The sequence below is a fragment of the Antedon mediterranea genome, chromosome 10 (assembly GCF_964355755.1).
Source record: "Antedon mediterranea chromosome 10, ecAntMedi1.1, whole genome shotgun sequence".
In the NCBI taxonomy this organism is placed as follows: Eukaryota; Metazoa; Echinodermata; class Crinoidea; order Comatulida; family Antedonidae; genus Antedon; species Antedon mediterranea.
In genome coordinates this window covers 18184016-18198963 of record NC_092679.1, presented here as the reverse complement: position 1 = coordinate 18198963, position 14948 = coordinate 18184016, and the positions used below count along the sequence as shown (strand labels likewise).

The window sequence follows — 14948 nt, the reverse complement described above, 5'->3', positions numbered from 1 at the left end:
TGAAGTTTTAATGATTAATGATATGAAGCCTGTTTATTTTAAGATTCCTTATATCATCCTAACTTGATAAAGCCACTTGTCAAAAAACACATTCTCTAACATTAATCACATGTTATGTTGAACCTAGATAGTAACTAACCCCAGTCTTATAAATCTTCGGTAGAAAACATTTTCATAAAATATAGCACTAAATAAAAACATTATGGTATGTTGTTCTTTTTATAACAGGCAATGGGTTTAATAATCCTAAATAATCTAATTCTGGTTTTAAAACTTTACATGGCTTATTGTTGTTTTTTTAAAACAAATACTGTCATTTCTAAAAATAACTGTATGATTGTTGGATTTAATAGCATTATTTTTTTTTCAATTTTATGTCTACATGCAGATGTGGCCAAGGATTACCCAATAGTAAATAAATCACTGTCCTATCAGATAGGTGGTAATCTCCCTGATTAGAGAAAGTTAGTTTTGGTGGGAAGGCATTTACAAATTTGGCTGGGGACTGGTCTAGACTCTACAGAAAATAGATGATTTTAGTAAGGGATAGGACGACGTGGAAATCTCTAACTAACATTAACGACTTTAATCTATACCATTACAAAAAATTGATTTGCAACTTACTGTATGATATAAAATATAACACAAGCTTAACTTACATAAATCTTAATACCCTGAAATTGATTAAACCTTATATAAAATAACACAAAATTAACTTAATTTTAAATATGATATTGGAACTTCTGTCTGATCTTATCACTAAGATAATTAACACAATCTTAACTTACATAAATCTTAATGCCCTGAAATTGATTTAGCCCTTCTGATATACAAAATAACACAAATTTAACTTACATACATTTTAAATATTGATATTGAAACTTTTTCTGATTTTATCACTAAGATAATTGCTTTATATAATAATACAGTATAATATTAATTTTATCATTTGATTTGTATTCTTAATTTACATTTCAAACAATTAATTATGTAAATCTTACTTATATATATTAAAATTTTAAATCGGAAGAATGTATTCCATTGATAAGTGACTAGGTTACAAATTGATAATGATATCATTTTCAGCTGCATTGGTTAGAAGGAATTTTAATTTGTACTGTGTTAATTTGATAGGTATCGATCCTTGATTAGTGCCTGTTACGCTTGATTTAGTAATTAAGGTCCTATGTGATGCCAGTGTTTACATTGAAACTGGTTACTTTTAATAAAGCTCTGTCTACACTATCAAAGTTTATGTGACAAAAAAATGTGATGCACCCATATGGACATGATGAATATGTCATATCACTACCATATTTGGGCATATTACTACCATATTTGGATACACACTTTTTTTGTCAAACTAGTTTGATAGTGTAAACAGAGCTTCAGACGAATACAGACATTTAATTCTTGGAAGATTCATTTCTTAAGACCCAAATCAAAATACGTCATTATGTCATTATATTTTTATTTCACATCAATTTTTTAATATGATGAGAAAAGATTCTGGATCATATATCATGTTTTCTATTGGTTATTAAGTTGTCTAGCTACTGAGTCAGAACCAGGATTTGAACCAATGACCTTGGTTTTGTAAGCAAGTAAATTAAAAGTTAAATCAACCATCCTAAACAAAGATGTCTTTTTACAATCTGTACTTTTTTTCTAGTAGTTTTCTAGGGTGAAAATTTCCCCTAATAATAATATTACACATCAAATGATTCCGATAACAGATAACATCAAAGCAATTGAAAGGATCAAAATTCTATCACTTGATTGGCTCATGCTAAGATGTCATTCTCGTATAGCTTATTTATATTGACTTAACGGCATGAGACAAATTTACACTAACAATATTTTGTGTTTTTTGACAGAGAGCTGCCTTTCTTGATTTATATTGAATATTTTGTGTAAGTAATCAATATATTCAGAGTTCACATTCACATTGAATGGATAACTTCTACTTTCACAAATTGAAAATCAGAAACTTTTAATATAATTTTTCCCCAAGGAGAGAAAATGAAAAAAGGAATTTTGTGAACAAAATCAGCAAATGAATTCTTTTTCAAAACCAAAAATTAGCGAATTGATTGAAATATATATTTATACTGGGTAACCTCTTCAGTCAAAGACTGGTCTCCCAGAGGGCCCAGTTGATGATCAGTGGCTGTGATGTACTAATACACTGGGGTAACCCACTACTCGTCTCGAAAGATGTACTAGGTTCTTTAAAGTGCACACGAGCTAGATGTGTACACTGGACCTACGGTTTATAGTCCTTATCCGAGAAGACTCGTTCTACCACCAGAACCATGGAGTGAGTGAGCCTCGAACCCCTGCCGATGTTATGGCTACGTAATTACGGTTCCACTGTCTCAACTGCTCGGCCACTCACTCACTCTAATTCAATTCAAACTCCTTGTACCCAAACCTTGACAGTTTCGCTGCCCTGATAGGACAGCTTCTTCAGAAGAATGACAAATTTTTTGTTTTCAAAAAGACTTGTCAATTTATTTATATCTAAAAACCAGATGAACATTTTTAATCATACTGTACTTCAGTGTGCGTTTATAAATAAATGTTTATAAAGGAAGACGAAAGCAGTTAATGGATTTTGGTCAATGACTATACTTATGACAATAAAATAAAGTTGAAATTAAGAACTTTTACTTAAGAACTTGGATCCACAGATTGCAGGCATTTTTTACAGCTTAATAACTGCTACAATAGCAACAATAGCGTTAGTCATATAGTTCTGTTAAGCATTGACAACAGATTTGTGAAATTGTGTAAGACACACTTCAACGAGAATGGTAAGGAATTTGTATGAAGCGAAAGAAAAGGTTGAATATCACTGTGAGAGACTCTAATAATAATCTTTAAACTGTTGAGCCCTCCTTCAAAATCTAAAATAAAAGAGTAGCAATACTGTTTTAGTGGTAGCTTGGTGGTTAACATACATGAATTCCAATGTCAATGGCCCAGGGTTCAATACACTCACCTAATGCCAGGGTTGATAATTGTTTCACCAGGGAACAATTTCATTTTTTAAATTTATTTAGCAATATTGCTAATCAAACTGATTTTTGAGTCCAGAAACATAGTTTTGTATTGTATTTTTTGCTACACAATTTTAAAAATCTGTAGCAAAAAGGTTGTTTTGTATAGCTTTTTGCTATGCTACACTAGCGAAATTATTCCCAGTTCACTCTATTTTAAAGCCTCAAACTTATACGCCGTGGCTAAAGATACGGTACCATATCTTAACTTCCGTTTTAATAATAAAGATACAGTAAAATTGCATTACATATAATCAGCCAGGGTGCTGGTACGTGTGTGACGTCATCGTATAAGGACTTTCACATCGAGTCTGTACAGAATTCGTTCATAGTTACTATGAGGGTTTTATTTTTATTTCAAATGGCCTAAGCCTATTTAGGCCTATATTTTTTTTATTAAACTTCTGTTTACAGATGGTGACCATAAACAAAAGCGGACAATAAAGTGGCCCTCAAATACTATGATTTAGACAGTAGGCCTAGCCCCAGGGCTGAGTCACAGAAATCAGCGCACACATGCAGCTGGCCCAGTCTGGCAAACAAACTCATATACTGAGGCTATAGGTTATAGCATGGTTATAGTACGTAGTAGGCCTCTTTTGAAACGGTTTTCTGTATTCTAGAATTAAAATCAACATGTTTTGGCCTTTCAATAATAACAGACGTAGGCTACATTTAGTTTCACACGACGGCGATAATAGCGATAAATGAAGCATAAAGAAAATGTTAAGCCGCTGGTTGATCACTGTTTCGCGATATGAAAAAAAATCCAAAGTCCTTATAAGATGGCGTCACACACGTACCAGCACCCCATTGGCTGATTATGACGTAATACAATTTTACCGCACCTTTAGCAAACGGTTAAGATACGGTACCGTATCTTTAGCCACGGCGAAACTTATAAGCTTGATAAAGTGAATCTATCTTGTTACTTGCTATTGGATGTGTATGAAATAAAAAATAAAATAGCGTACAATTAAACAATCTAAGCCTGATTAATGCATAAAATTTATGGTGTTAGGAAAGAGATGTGGTAGAAGAGGAATTTGCTCATCTAGTTGGTTAATAAAAGTAATTAATTCTAGTGAAAATAGTGTATAAAATGTGTTTTTATTTATGTTATTGATTTCAACACTAACAGGAAGAGAGACAGGATGCTGAAAATCAGTTGAATACCTTTACATCCAGTTGCCGTGGTGATGGTAAATGATGCTTGTTGATAAATTGAGGTGTTCATTTATGTTCAATGGAAAACAAATTTGGCAAAGTATTTATGTTTATCAGCAGAGGCAGAGGCATTACGTAGGGGGAAAATCCCCTGATTTAGCAGTGATTTAGCAGTACTAAGAGGCCCTCCAATACTGGGTAGTTGCATTGGTGCTGCTCTCTGGGGGAATGGGTTTAGCCAGTGATCACACTCATAGCAGTTACATCACTGACCAACAAAGGCTCAAGCAAGAGGATGAGCATAAGAGGATGACAAGTTATAGTTGGTGCCAAATCATTTTGGATTGGTTTTTTTAATAAATCAATCTAGTAGAAGACAAACTTTAGGATAGGGTATACAAAATGAGGTTGAAGGAAGTTCCTAGCTCAAATGTGTTTCCAAGCAATATATATTTTGTAACTAGTGTACTGCTGCTACTATAACAAGTGAAACATCAATAAATTATTATTTTTACAACCCAAGAAGATTTAAAAGCATAGCCAAATTTAATAAGTTTGTACTCAAACAGAGTTGGTTTGTTGAGAGATGCCAAGAGGATTGGTTCCCTTTAGATATGCTACAAATAATTGGCATTTTTCCCATAAAATTTCCAACTATTAAACCTCACACAAAAAGGGTATTGTAACCACAAATATGTTGGTATTTTACTATTTCTTTTGCCATCAGTTCTTTAAAAAAGAATTTTTGCCTTTCTATTTACATTGAAAACAAAAATAAATAAGTTTAAAATTGTATCAAATTCTTTAACGAACAATACTTATAATGAGGGCAAATATTTCATAGAGTACAGTGTTCCGCAAGTTGATACTATATTTACACTATAGTACTGATGACTCTATTATAATTTTGCTATATCTTGGTTTTTGCAATTACATGGTACTCACAGTATTTGATCAAGTATTCAATTCAATTTTATTTTCATAAGATACATCATTGTGAAATAACATGACATTTTTTAAAAAAAAGTAGAATGCACTTATGCTGGAGAAACATAAATAAACCCAAAGGGCTTTAATGCTAGTTCCACCAAAAAAAAATAATTCAAAAAGTATATATAATAAATGTTTCAAAAGTAGTATAGTTTTGGAGCCCTGTGCACAATCGACATTTTATGAAAATAAAATAATTATTTGTAAAAACATTTAAAAAAAAGCATCTATATTATTATCATGGATAAAGTTAAACTACTTTTCAGTTAAATTCACGCATTACAAAAGATTTTTTGGTATCACTATAATATAATCATTTTTAAATTGTGATTTATATTCAAGGTTTTAGTGCTGATGGGTTAATATTGGCAAGGCTCTATTATCAATGCTTACAACAAATGGGCTATTCATTTTCAATAATTTGATTTAACATAAGCCTGATATTCTCAATTTACTTTTCAATAAACCAATTAAATCCAAACCAATTATGGTCAGATGACAAGATTGAAATGCAATGATGTTACCAAGTGAGAAAGATGTTTATATTACTGCAGTAATAAATGATGAGTAGATACCTTTTAATAGGTCCCCTTTAAAATTTGAGTTGGCAAGTTTATTCATATTTTGTTAACTGCATCCATCTATACAAATGGGATATTAAAAATGACCGGAATATTTTACTGAGAACAATGAATTGTTAATTGCAGAATTTTATTTTTATTTTGTGTGTGTGTTACTGCTGCGTCGGTCCTGTTTTTGGTACCAGAAAATATAAAATATAAAAAAAAAGGAATATTTTACTGGGAAAGATCAAACAAACAAAAACTTGAAGAGAGCAAAATATAAAACAATGAGACACCGAAGTGTTATAAAGAATTAACCACTGGGAAAACCTCTATGACCAAAAGATGGTGGGGGTGTGGGGGAAGGTATCGTTAGTAATAAGCAACTGAAGTCTTATTTGTTAAAATTCTATAAACAATGTATAGTTCAATAAGTTCAATAATTATAATGCATTATAATATGACCAATAAAATAGTGACTATGTATTGAGAGTTAAATGGTTGCTTACTAAAATATTGAATTTGGGAATTTCTTTTTAAAACAACTATATATTGAACAAAAGGTAAAAAGTTACCTTAACATTTTCGTTCTTTTTATGAACTAACAAAAACTGTTACTAAACAAGTCTTATTTAAAGCATGGTGTTACGCATTCTCCTCTTCTCCTGTGAATGTGCTCGTTGATGGTGGAAGTACAGTAGGCCTATTCTGAAAAAAATATATATTAAAGCTAGGAGACGTTTCTAAGCTTGTAAAGAAAGTTTTTTATTTTCACATTAAAATATAATGATATAAAAAAAAATCATTTTGAAATGCTTTGTTGTAGGCCTACTAGACTAGGCTTAGCCAGGCCTACTGTGGACTGGATGGTAGTACTTGTCCGGTGATAAAGTACAGTATAAAACTAGTCCTATACTCAAACGAGGTTCTGCACAGTATAGGGAGCCTAGGTACTTCAATCTCAACCCACATTAGACTGCCCATGATTGCATGTAGGATAGCCTAGCCCTAGCCTAGATAGCTTAGGCCTAGGCTAGGCCTAGTCCTAAATTACAGTAAGATGTTGTACGATTGCACAGTTTTAATGATATCTAGCTATACGTAGATAAACCTACCCGATGTTTTGAAGTCAGAAAAGCAATGGAAATGTGTAAGTTTTAATTCAATAATTACTAAATTAGTTTAATTTAAACTTACAATAACATTTTCACGCGACGATCGTCGCACGTGAAGCGATGCTGAGCCACCTCTGTATGCCACCACATTCCCCACACGTCACGTATCGTGGGACGGGGGAGGTGGTGGTGGAGGAATTTTGGATGGATGTTTGATGCGGATTGGTCAGTAGTTCGAGCGCGGGAACGAATTGTCGTCTGATTTTTTAAATATGAATAATAATGACGATTGTCCACGTGCAAATTGTTGCGTAATTATTCTTTCATTCTGCTCGGCGTTCCAAGGACAAAGCAAATAATTATTATAACGAGTAAAATTAATTTAAGCCTGAAATACATATTTTTTTATTATACTTTTAAAAAAGGCAATTTCAGATTTATACAGCAGGTAGTAATGTATTTATATTTTTATTAGCCCGTATTCCACTTTTTATAAATATATTCTATTCTGCTTCAGTTTGCTGCTCAATCATCCTTGAAGCTGTCAATTTCTAAGTGCAATGGAACACCTTGATGTTTAAGTTGGGCACTGAAGTGTGTAAAATGGAAACAATTATTTAGATATAGTTGATATAATAATAAAGGCAAGATTGCACAAACAATGCAAAACTAGGTTGAACAATCATTGCATTGTTTTCATGGGAAATATCTATACAGATTTGTGAACATACATACCTGACATGATGGGATGGGAGAGGAAAGAGCCAATCTGTAATGTATTGCAGAAACATTTTACAAAATTGGAAAGTTTCAATCTTATTAGGCCTACAGTATAAGTGCAATCAAGTTATCAGGAGTCTGAAAGGTCAAAGGGCATTCTTAAAGTACATGTTATTGCTTGGCCTCAGGGCAATAAATATTACATCTTATTTCAGTTTATGGCCAGTTTCAGTTATGTTAATATGTGACCATAGCTAGGCCCAGGGGCCACCGTCAAATGACCTTTTGGTGAACATGCTTTGAACAAACATCTGAGCTGGTATGTATAGCTACTATTTTCGCAGCTGTCGTTTCGCATCTTTTAATTATGCAGTTTAGACATAGGATTCAGGAACAGAATCTTGATATATAGGCCTACATTCGCTATTGTATGCTACATTTTATCCATTTGCATCCAAAATTTAAATTCATATTTTGTGCGCAACACAATCAATTGATTTAATAGATTGTCTACACATCGAGAAAATATTTCTCCATAGTTTATTCATCTTAATTGAAATGGTTTGAAGATTGCAGCATGACTGAAGTGGGTAAAGCTGTAGGCATGTAAATGTTTAACTTGACCTCAACATTACATGACCTCAAATGTCACCAATGAATCAACCATACCAGTTAAAAATTTACACACAAAAAAATAGGTGTAAATGGTCGCAAATTGCAACTTGCACATCATTAAAAATATTCTACAGTACTAACAAAATGCATTTATGAAACAGAGCTTTAAACTTGGATTACAAAAATTTATTAACTGATTTACCATAATTTACATGTGTATAGTAGAACAGAGTAAAGAATATTATTCTATAGTTAAAAAGTTACAAATGTTAGAATCTCCCACATCCACAAAAATATACTGTTTGCATACGAAAAATCTAGGTCTATATTATCTAATATTATTACATGAAAATTGTATCTTAAAACTTGCCAAATACAAAAATACAATTTCCAAGGAAAGTGGTAACTGTTGCAAGGCAACCAAACGAATACATATATTCTATATAGGACTTACTAAAGAAGGTTGCTATTCATATCTTCTTTAAGAGTTATGTGATAACATACAAGAGAAACAGACTTCCTACTACATGATGTGCACCTACACAGTGGCATATCTAAGATACAGGAGTATCTTACTTTTATTCAAATGGCAAGAATATTAATAATCACTGTAAACTGTAAAATAATTTTTTTTTCAAAACTAAGCCTTAGAAAAAATATAGGCCTATATGTTATTCAAATTGGAAGTCTTAGGCAGGCCACTGTATTGTATATGTAGGTTATAATAGATTTTACGGTTCTCTTCCTATTCACAAACAAACCACATTCGTTTATTTTTTATGTAATTTTAAATGTTCATGGTTAAACATCAGTTAGTCAATTTACTACCAAACCAGGAAACATAATCAATGTTAAGATTTCCTAAAATTCTTATTCATCCTACTACATTCATTGCATTTACATTTTCAAAATAGAAAGTAAAAATGTATCCCATTATAATTTTCGAGAACAATTGTACAGTATTTAATATCAATTAATAAATCTAAATACAGATGATTAACTAAAATTCTGATAATGAAATGTTGATATATAAATATTAAAAAATTAATAAATTATTGAGGTTATACATAAATATTGGCATGCTAATATAATCGCATCTAATACAACATACCCAGTTCACTGTTTACACTGGTACTTTACTATAAATTATGTTTTACCAAAATAAGATTCAACATTTCTATTAAATTGTGATACAATATTTTATTAAAACCAGAATGAAATTAAATTTTGACAATCATGAATGAACTTCCACAATAATATTTACATACCCAGGTGGAATTGCAACTATTGAAAGTTGACCGATTTTGTTGTCATAAAAGTTTCTACGATACTAAAGATATTTAGCAAAAATTATTAAACAGAAATCATTGACACAATATGAAATAAGAAACAATACTACAACTGCAAAATTAAGATAAAACGTCTTCATTTTATACCTTTTCTTCATCCCTTCTTTTCAAATAGTGGCAAAAAGCAAAAAAAGGGTTGCTTAGCTGGAGACTAATTGATGTTACCCTTTTTAAATTTTACTTGTGTCCATAATGTTGGAAAATATTAAATTAAATTCACAACAATCGCACTTCCATTGTCCTTTCAATACGCAACATTCCTATGAATATGCATTTTTAGATCTGGAGCGCTCTAAATAAAACAAATTCACAGAATGGTATAATGAATCCATCAATGTACAAATCCAAAATAAGACGGGTTGTATTTGCTGGAGCGCATGCCTTGAGTTGGATCCTGTACAACCAATCTTTTTGTGTCGCATCAACCCGTAAAAATAACTGGAGCTGGAGCTTGGGTTTAAATGTTCTTGACACATCACAGAAACATTTCCCTGGAGAAACATTCTCATTTTCTACTTAAATCGTTCAAATTTCTCACTGTTTGTATTGAAGTTAAAAAAATCTGCATTGCGTAATTAATGTCAAATACACGATCCACTAGTAAGTAATTCATCAAAATTTATTGGTAGAAAGATCATTCTGTCAATTTCTTCAAAAAGTGAATGGCAAGTTTAAAGACTTTAGTATGTATGTGGTTATAACTGCCAAACAGTTTTTTATTCTTAATTCAAGTGTAAAAATCCATAAAGGCACTCATCTGATTGTTATTTTCATGTCATGAGGTAGACATGTTAAAGAGTTTTAATATCAATCATATTTTATAATTTATTTCTTTTCAGTGTCAGATTCCGATGAACTAGAGGACGAGGATGAGGACGAGGAAGACGAAGAGGACGAAGATGAAGAGCTAGATGAACTTCCTCTTAATCGACTAATAAGACCTCGCTTCTTTTTCTTTTTTCGCTTTTTCTTATCTTTCTTAACACTGACATCTGCTTCTCCTTCAACCTTAGCACCACCTCCAAAACTAAAACCTAGTCCACCAGATACATCTGGAACTGATGGAAGTTCTACTGAGCCTTGTACACTAGTATCTGCATCTACATTAGAACCAAATGATTGATCTGAGGATAAACAAATTCAAGATTGTTAATGCTTTGAAAATAAAAGCTATATAAAAATGTAATGCTTAGTTTAAAAAAAAAGGGTGTGTGTTCCAAAAAGTAATTGTTTTATCAGTTGAAATACAAAAAATATATTTTATTTCTGTTTCAGAGAAAAAATAAAAAGGAAAGGTATGCACAGCACAAAAATGAAAATAAAAAAATTAAAAACACAAATGGTAATTAATAACAAATGTTCTGTATAACATGCAAATCAGCAATTGATTTTCGTTGGTTTCTTAAATGGTTTAATTGAAAAATAATATAAGGTAATGGCTAAATATCATGCATGATGAGAATCTACTGCAGATTTTGAGGAAGAAAAACTGGTTAGGGCACATTTCAAACATTTGTAAAAGCAAAACATTCGCCATATCAAAATATAAAAAACAAATCCAAGCAATGTTAATCCATCCTACCTATGGTTCATCAACCACCATAATTTACACCAAAAATATTCCCCTTTAAATTTATATAAAATATCAACAGGCTATATAATAAATAGCATTATCTCACAACCTCTTCCTGTAGGCTTAATTATGTTCCAATGTGTCCTTTGGAGATAGAATTCTAGAAGCATAGTAAGTACCAAAAGATTGCTGCTGCAGCGGGTGCTGCAGCAACTGAGATGTAATTGTAATTCCAACATATATATATATTACCAGTGTGCATGTTATCTTACTACTGTAAGTAGTGTATGATACCATTTTAAGTATTAATAAATTTTAAATAATAATATTTGAAAATCAATAATTATTATAACTGTTACTAATACTGTATATAGATTTCATAAATATAGTGCAAGATAAAGTACTAGATTTTAAGTTACCTTTTACATAATTTGTATTCATAGTCTACTTTATTCTGTAATATTAAATAACAAAATGCAAAAAGCTACAATGTGATACTATCAGTATATTAAAAAAAATTCCTATTGTACAATGCTACAGTATTTTACATCAAATTATAACTACAGTATATTAAAGTACATTTAATGATTTTAAGCACAGCATTACATTATATAAGACATGCCGATTTATTAGTAAAGTGTACAGTATGTATTGTTTTTCAGTGGATGATTAGCAGTTTTATCACTTCAATAGTAGTTGCCTGGTTGTAGCATTCCAACACATGAATGATTGAACCAAAACTTGATGTAATTTGGATAATTCCTTGTACAATTATTATATAAGCTGGGAATAACATTCAAAATTGTGTTACTGACAGTGACAATAACTTTATTAATTTACTAACTTTCAAAAGTACAGTACTTGCAATATTGTAGATTAAATGATCATCAAGTTTTGGTTCTTTTTAATCTATTCATAATTCTCACCTCCAGGTAAAGTAAATTGTAATTCACCACCACCATCAGGTGCACCAATATCAATACTTGTGCCACCATCAATGTTGGCATCTGATTCACCACCTACACTAGGCAAGGCAATACCACCACTGAGATCAACATTTGGTAATTCAATGTTTGCACTACCACTAATACCACTTAGATCTGGTGAACCAATGCTTGAGTTGTCAATGCTTGCTCCACCTCCAAAGCCAATATCAAACGTGTCTACATCAACAGTTGGTTTATCAATATGTGTGCTTCCCCCGAAGCAAACTCCTGGTAAGCCAATATCTGAACTGGGTTTATCGATGGTTGCACCGCCTTCAAAACCAAGATCAAGATCAGGTGTGTCTACATTAAAACTGGGTTTATCGATGCTTACACCACCGCTAAAACTGAGATCGGGTGTTTCTATGTCAAAACTAGGTTTATCGATGGTCGCACCACCTCCAAAACCGAGATCAGGTGTGTCTACATCAACACTGGGTTTATCAATGCTTGCACCACCTCCAAAACCAAGATCAGGTGTGTCTATGTCAACAATGGGTTTATCGATGCTTGCACCACCTCCAAAACCAATATCCGGCGTGCCTACATCAAAACTGGGTTTATCGATGCTTGTACCACCTCCAAAACCAAAATCAGGTGTGTCTACGTCAACACTGGGTTTATCGATGCTTGTACCACCTCCAAAACCGACATCAGGTGTTTCTACATCAATAGTTGGTTTATCAATATGTGCACTACCTCCAAAGTCAACTCCTGGGAATTCAATACCTACACTGGGTTTATCGATACTTGCACCGCCTCCAAAACCAAAATCAGGTGTTTCTATGTTAAAACTAGGTTTATCGATACTTGAACCACCTCCAAAACTGAGATCAACGTCAACACTGGGTTTATCTATGCCTGAACCACCTCCAAAACCGAGATCAGGTGTTTCTATGTCAAAACTAGGTTTATCAATGGTTGCACCACTTTTGAAACTGAGATCAGGTGTGTCTACGTCAACACTGGGTTTATCCATGCTTGCACAACCTCCAAAACCAAGATCAGGTGTTTCTATATCAAAACTAGGTTTATCAATGGTTGCACCACCTCCGAAACTGAGATCAGGTGTGTCTACGTCAACACTGGGTTTATCAATGGTTGCACCACCTCCAAAACCAAAATCGGGTGTATCTACATCAATAGTTGGTTTATCAATATGTGCATTGCCTCCAAATCCAATTCCAGGTAAGCCAGTATCTGCACTAGGTTTATCGATGCTTGCACCACCTCCAAAACCAATATCAGGTGTGTCTACATCAACACTGGGTTTAGCTATGCTTGCACTGCCTCCAAAACTGAGATCAGGTGTGTCTACATCAAAACTAGGTTTCTCGATACTTGCACTGCCTCCAAAACCAAGATCAGGTATTTCAACATCAACACTTGAACCACCACCAAAACCAGGTACATCAATATCCAAACTAGCAATACCTCCTAGACTTACATCTGGTGTGCCAACATCACGACTGGGCTTGTCAATATTAGCTTCACCACTAAGACTGAGGTCTGGCTTGCAAACATCTCCACTTGGCATGTCAATGCTTGAACCACCACCAAAAACTGGTTTACCTACATCAATGCTGGGCATGTCTGGTTTTTCAACATTACCCCCAACTTCTACATTGGGCTTTTCGATATTTGCACTACCTCCAGATTTGTCTACACCAAACCCCAAATTAATATTCGACTTCCCAATACCACCTCCAATATTGAAACCGAAACCAGAGCTTGGTTTACTAATGTTTATGTCATTTCCAACTTGGACATCAGGTAAACCTACATTAAAACTATGTTTGTTAAACATCTCAACAATCACCATTGTTACTTCAACCATCACCATCAAAATTAATGGCATCACCAAAACTGATTTCATTATTTTGTTATCAGACCCACTCAAAATTACCTTAGGACTGAACATTTGAGTCTGGCTTATCAGGTACAATTTTGGAAAGGACTGAACTAAAGAAGAGTCCAAATCCACTTTCTTTCTCTCTCTCTGAATCTGTTGGAGAAGCAGTATCTTTGTTTTCACTTGATACTGTCTTCTTTTCAATGTCAGGAGAGGTGATTTGCAAATCACCATCAAGAGAGCCTTTACGCAAATCAGAATCATAAGAGGCAATATTCAAATCAGAATTTGGAGAGTTGATATTCAAATCAGAATCAGTTTTAGCTTGGGCTTTAGTATTCGACCCAAAACTAGGGAGAAAATCAAGCAAGCTTTTACTCGTTGTTTCCTTTTCAATAGGTTTAGGAGATGATTCAAGTAAATCAGAATCAGATGAGGTAATATGCAAATCAGCATTAGAAGCATCGGTATGCAAATAAGTTTTTGTTTCAGATATGGTTGTGTTTGAACCAAAACTAGGCAAAAAATCAAAAAGGCTTTTACTCTTGGTCTCTTCTTTAATTTCAGGAGATGTTTTATGCAAATCAATATCAGAAGATTCAATATGTAAATAAGAACCTGTATCTGAATTTGGAGAGTCAATATTGAAATCAGAATTTGCAGAGTCAATTTTAAATTCGGAATCTGAGACTTTTTTATTCGACCCAAAACTAGGCAGAAAATCAAGTATGCCTTTATTTTTTGTTTCATTAGTAGAAGTGGATAAAGAGTCTTTTGATTTGTCGCCAAATCCAAAATTGAATGGAAATCCACTTTTTGTGGTCTTCTTTTCACTGTCATTCTTTTCACTTCCCTCTGAAAATATTTCATGAAAACCTCTACTACAATTTTTTAATAATACTGTGTATGCTGAGATCGGTAATAAGTTCATTAACTGTATATTATTGAATAATGTA

General features: G+C 32.8%; 2 protein-coding genes across 12 annotated transcripts in view; both read right to left on the bottom strand.

Annotated features, from left to right (window-relative positions):
- The window catches only part of LOC140061068 (calmodulin-lysine N-methyltransferase-like), a 37042-nt gene extending 29987 nt beyond the window's left edge, over positions 1-7055 (bottom strand). For 2 of the 4 annotated variants that reach the window (XM_072107488.1, XM_072107492.1), the window contains exons 1-2: positions 6980-7055; positions 6358-6490 (exon numbers count right to left, since the gene is read on the bottom strand). The gene's annotated coding sequence lies outside the window, so the exon portion shown is untranslated. Of the gene's footprint in view, positions 1-6357; positions 6491-6897 lie in introns of all 4 variants that reach the window. The other 2 variants (XM_072107489.1, XM_072107491.1) reach the window with 2 other exon arrangements.
- A 1341-nt stretch (positions 7056-8396) lies between these two features.
- The window catches only part of LOC140060496 (uncharacterized), a 43761-nt gene continuing 37209 nt past the window's right edge, over positions 8397-14948 (bottom strand). For 4 of the 8 annotated variants that reach the window (XM_072106737.1, XM_072106738.1, XM_072106739.1 and 1 more), the window contains 2 exons: positions 12081-13919; positions 8397-10705 (listed from right to left, as the gene is read on the bottom strand). In XM_072106737.1, coding sequence (XP_071962838.1) covers positions 10407-10705; positions 12081-13919 — 2138 coding nt within the window. In that variant the 3' untranslated portion in view covers positions 8397-10406. Of the gene's footprint in view, positions 10706-11573; positions 11609-12080; positions 13920-14046; positions 14848-14948 lie in introns of all 8 variants that reach the window. The other 4 variants (XM_072106742.1, XM_072106740.1, XM_072106741.1 and 1 more) reach the window with 4 other exon arrangements.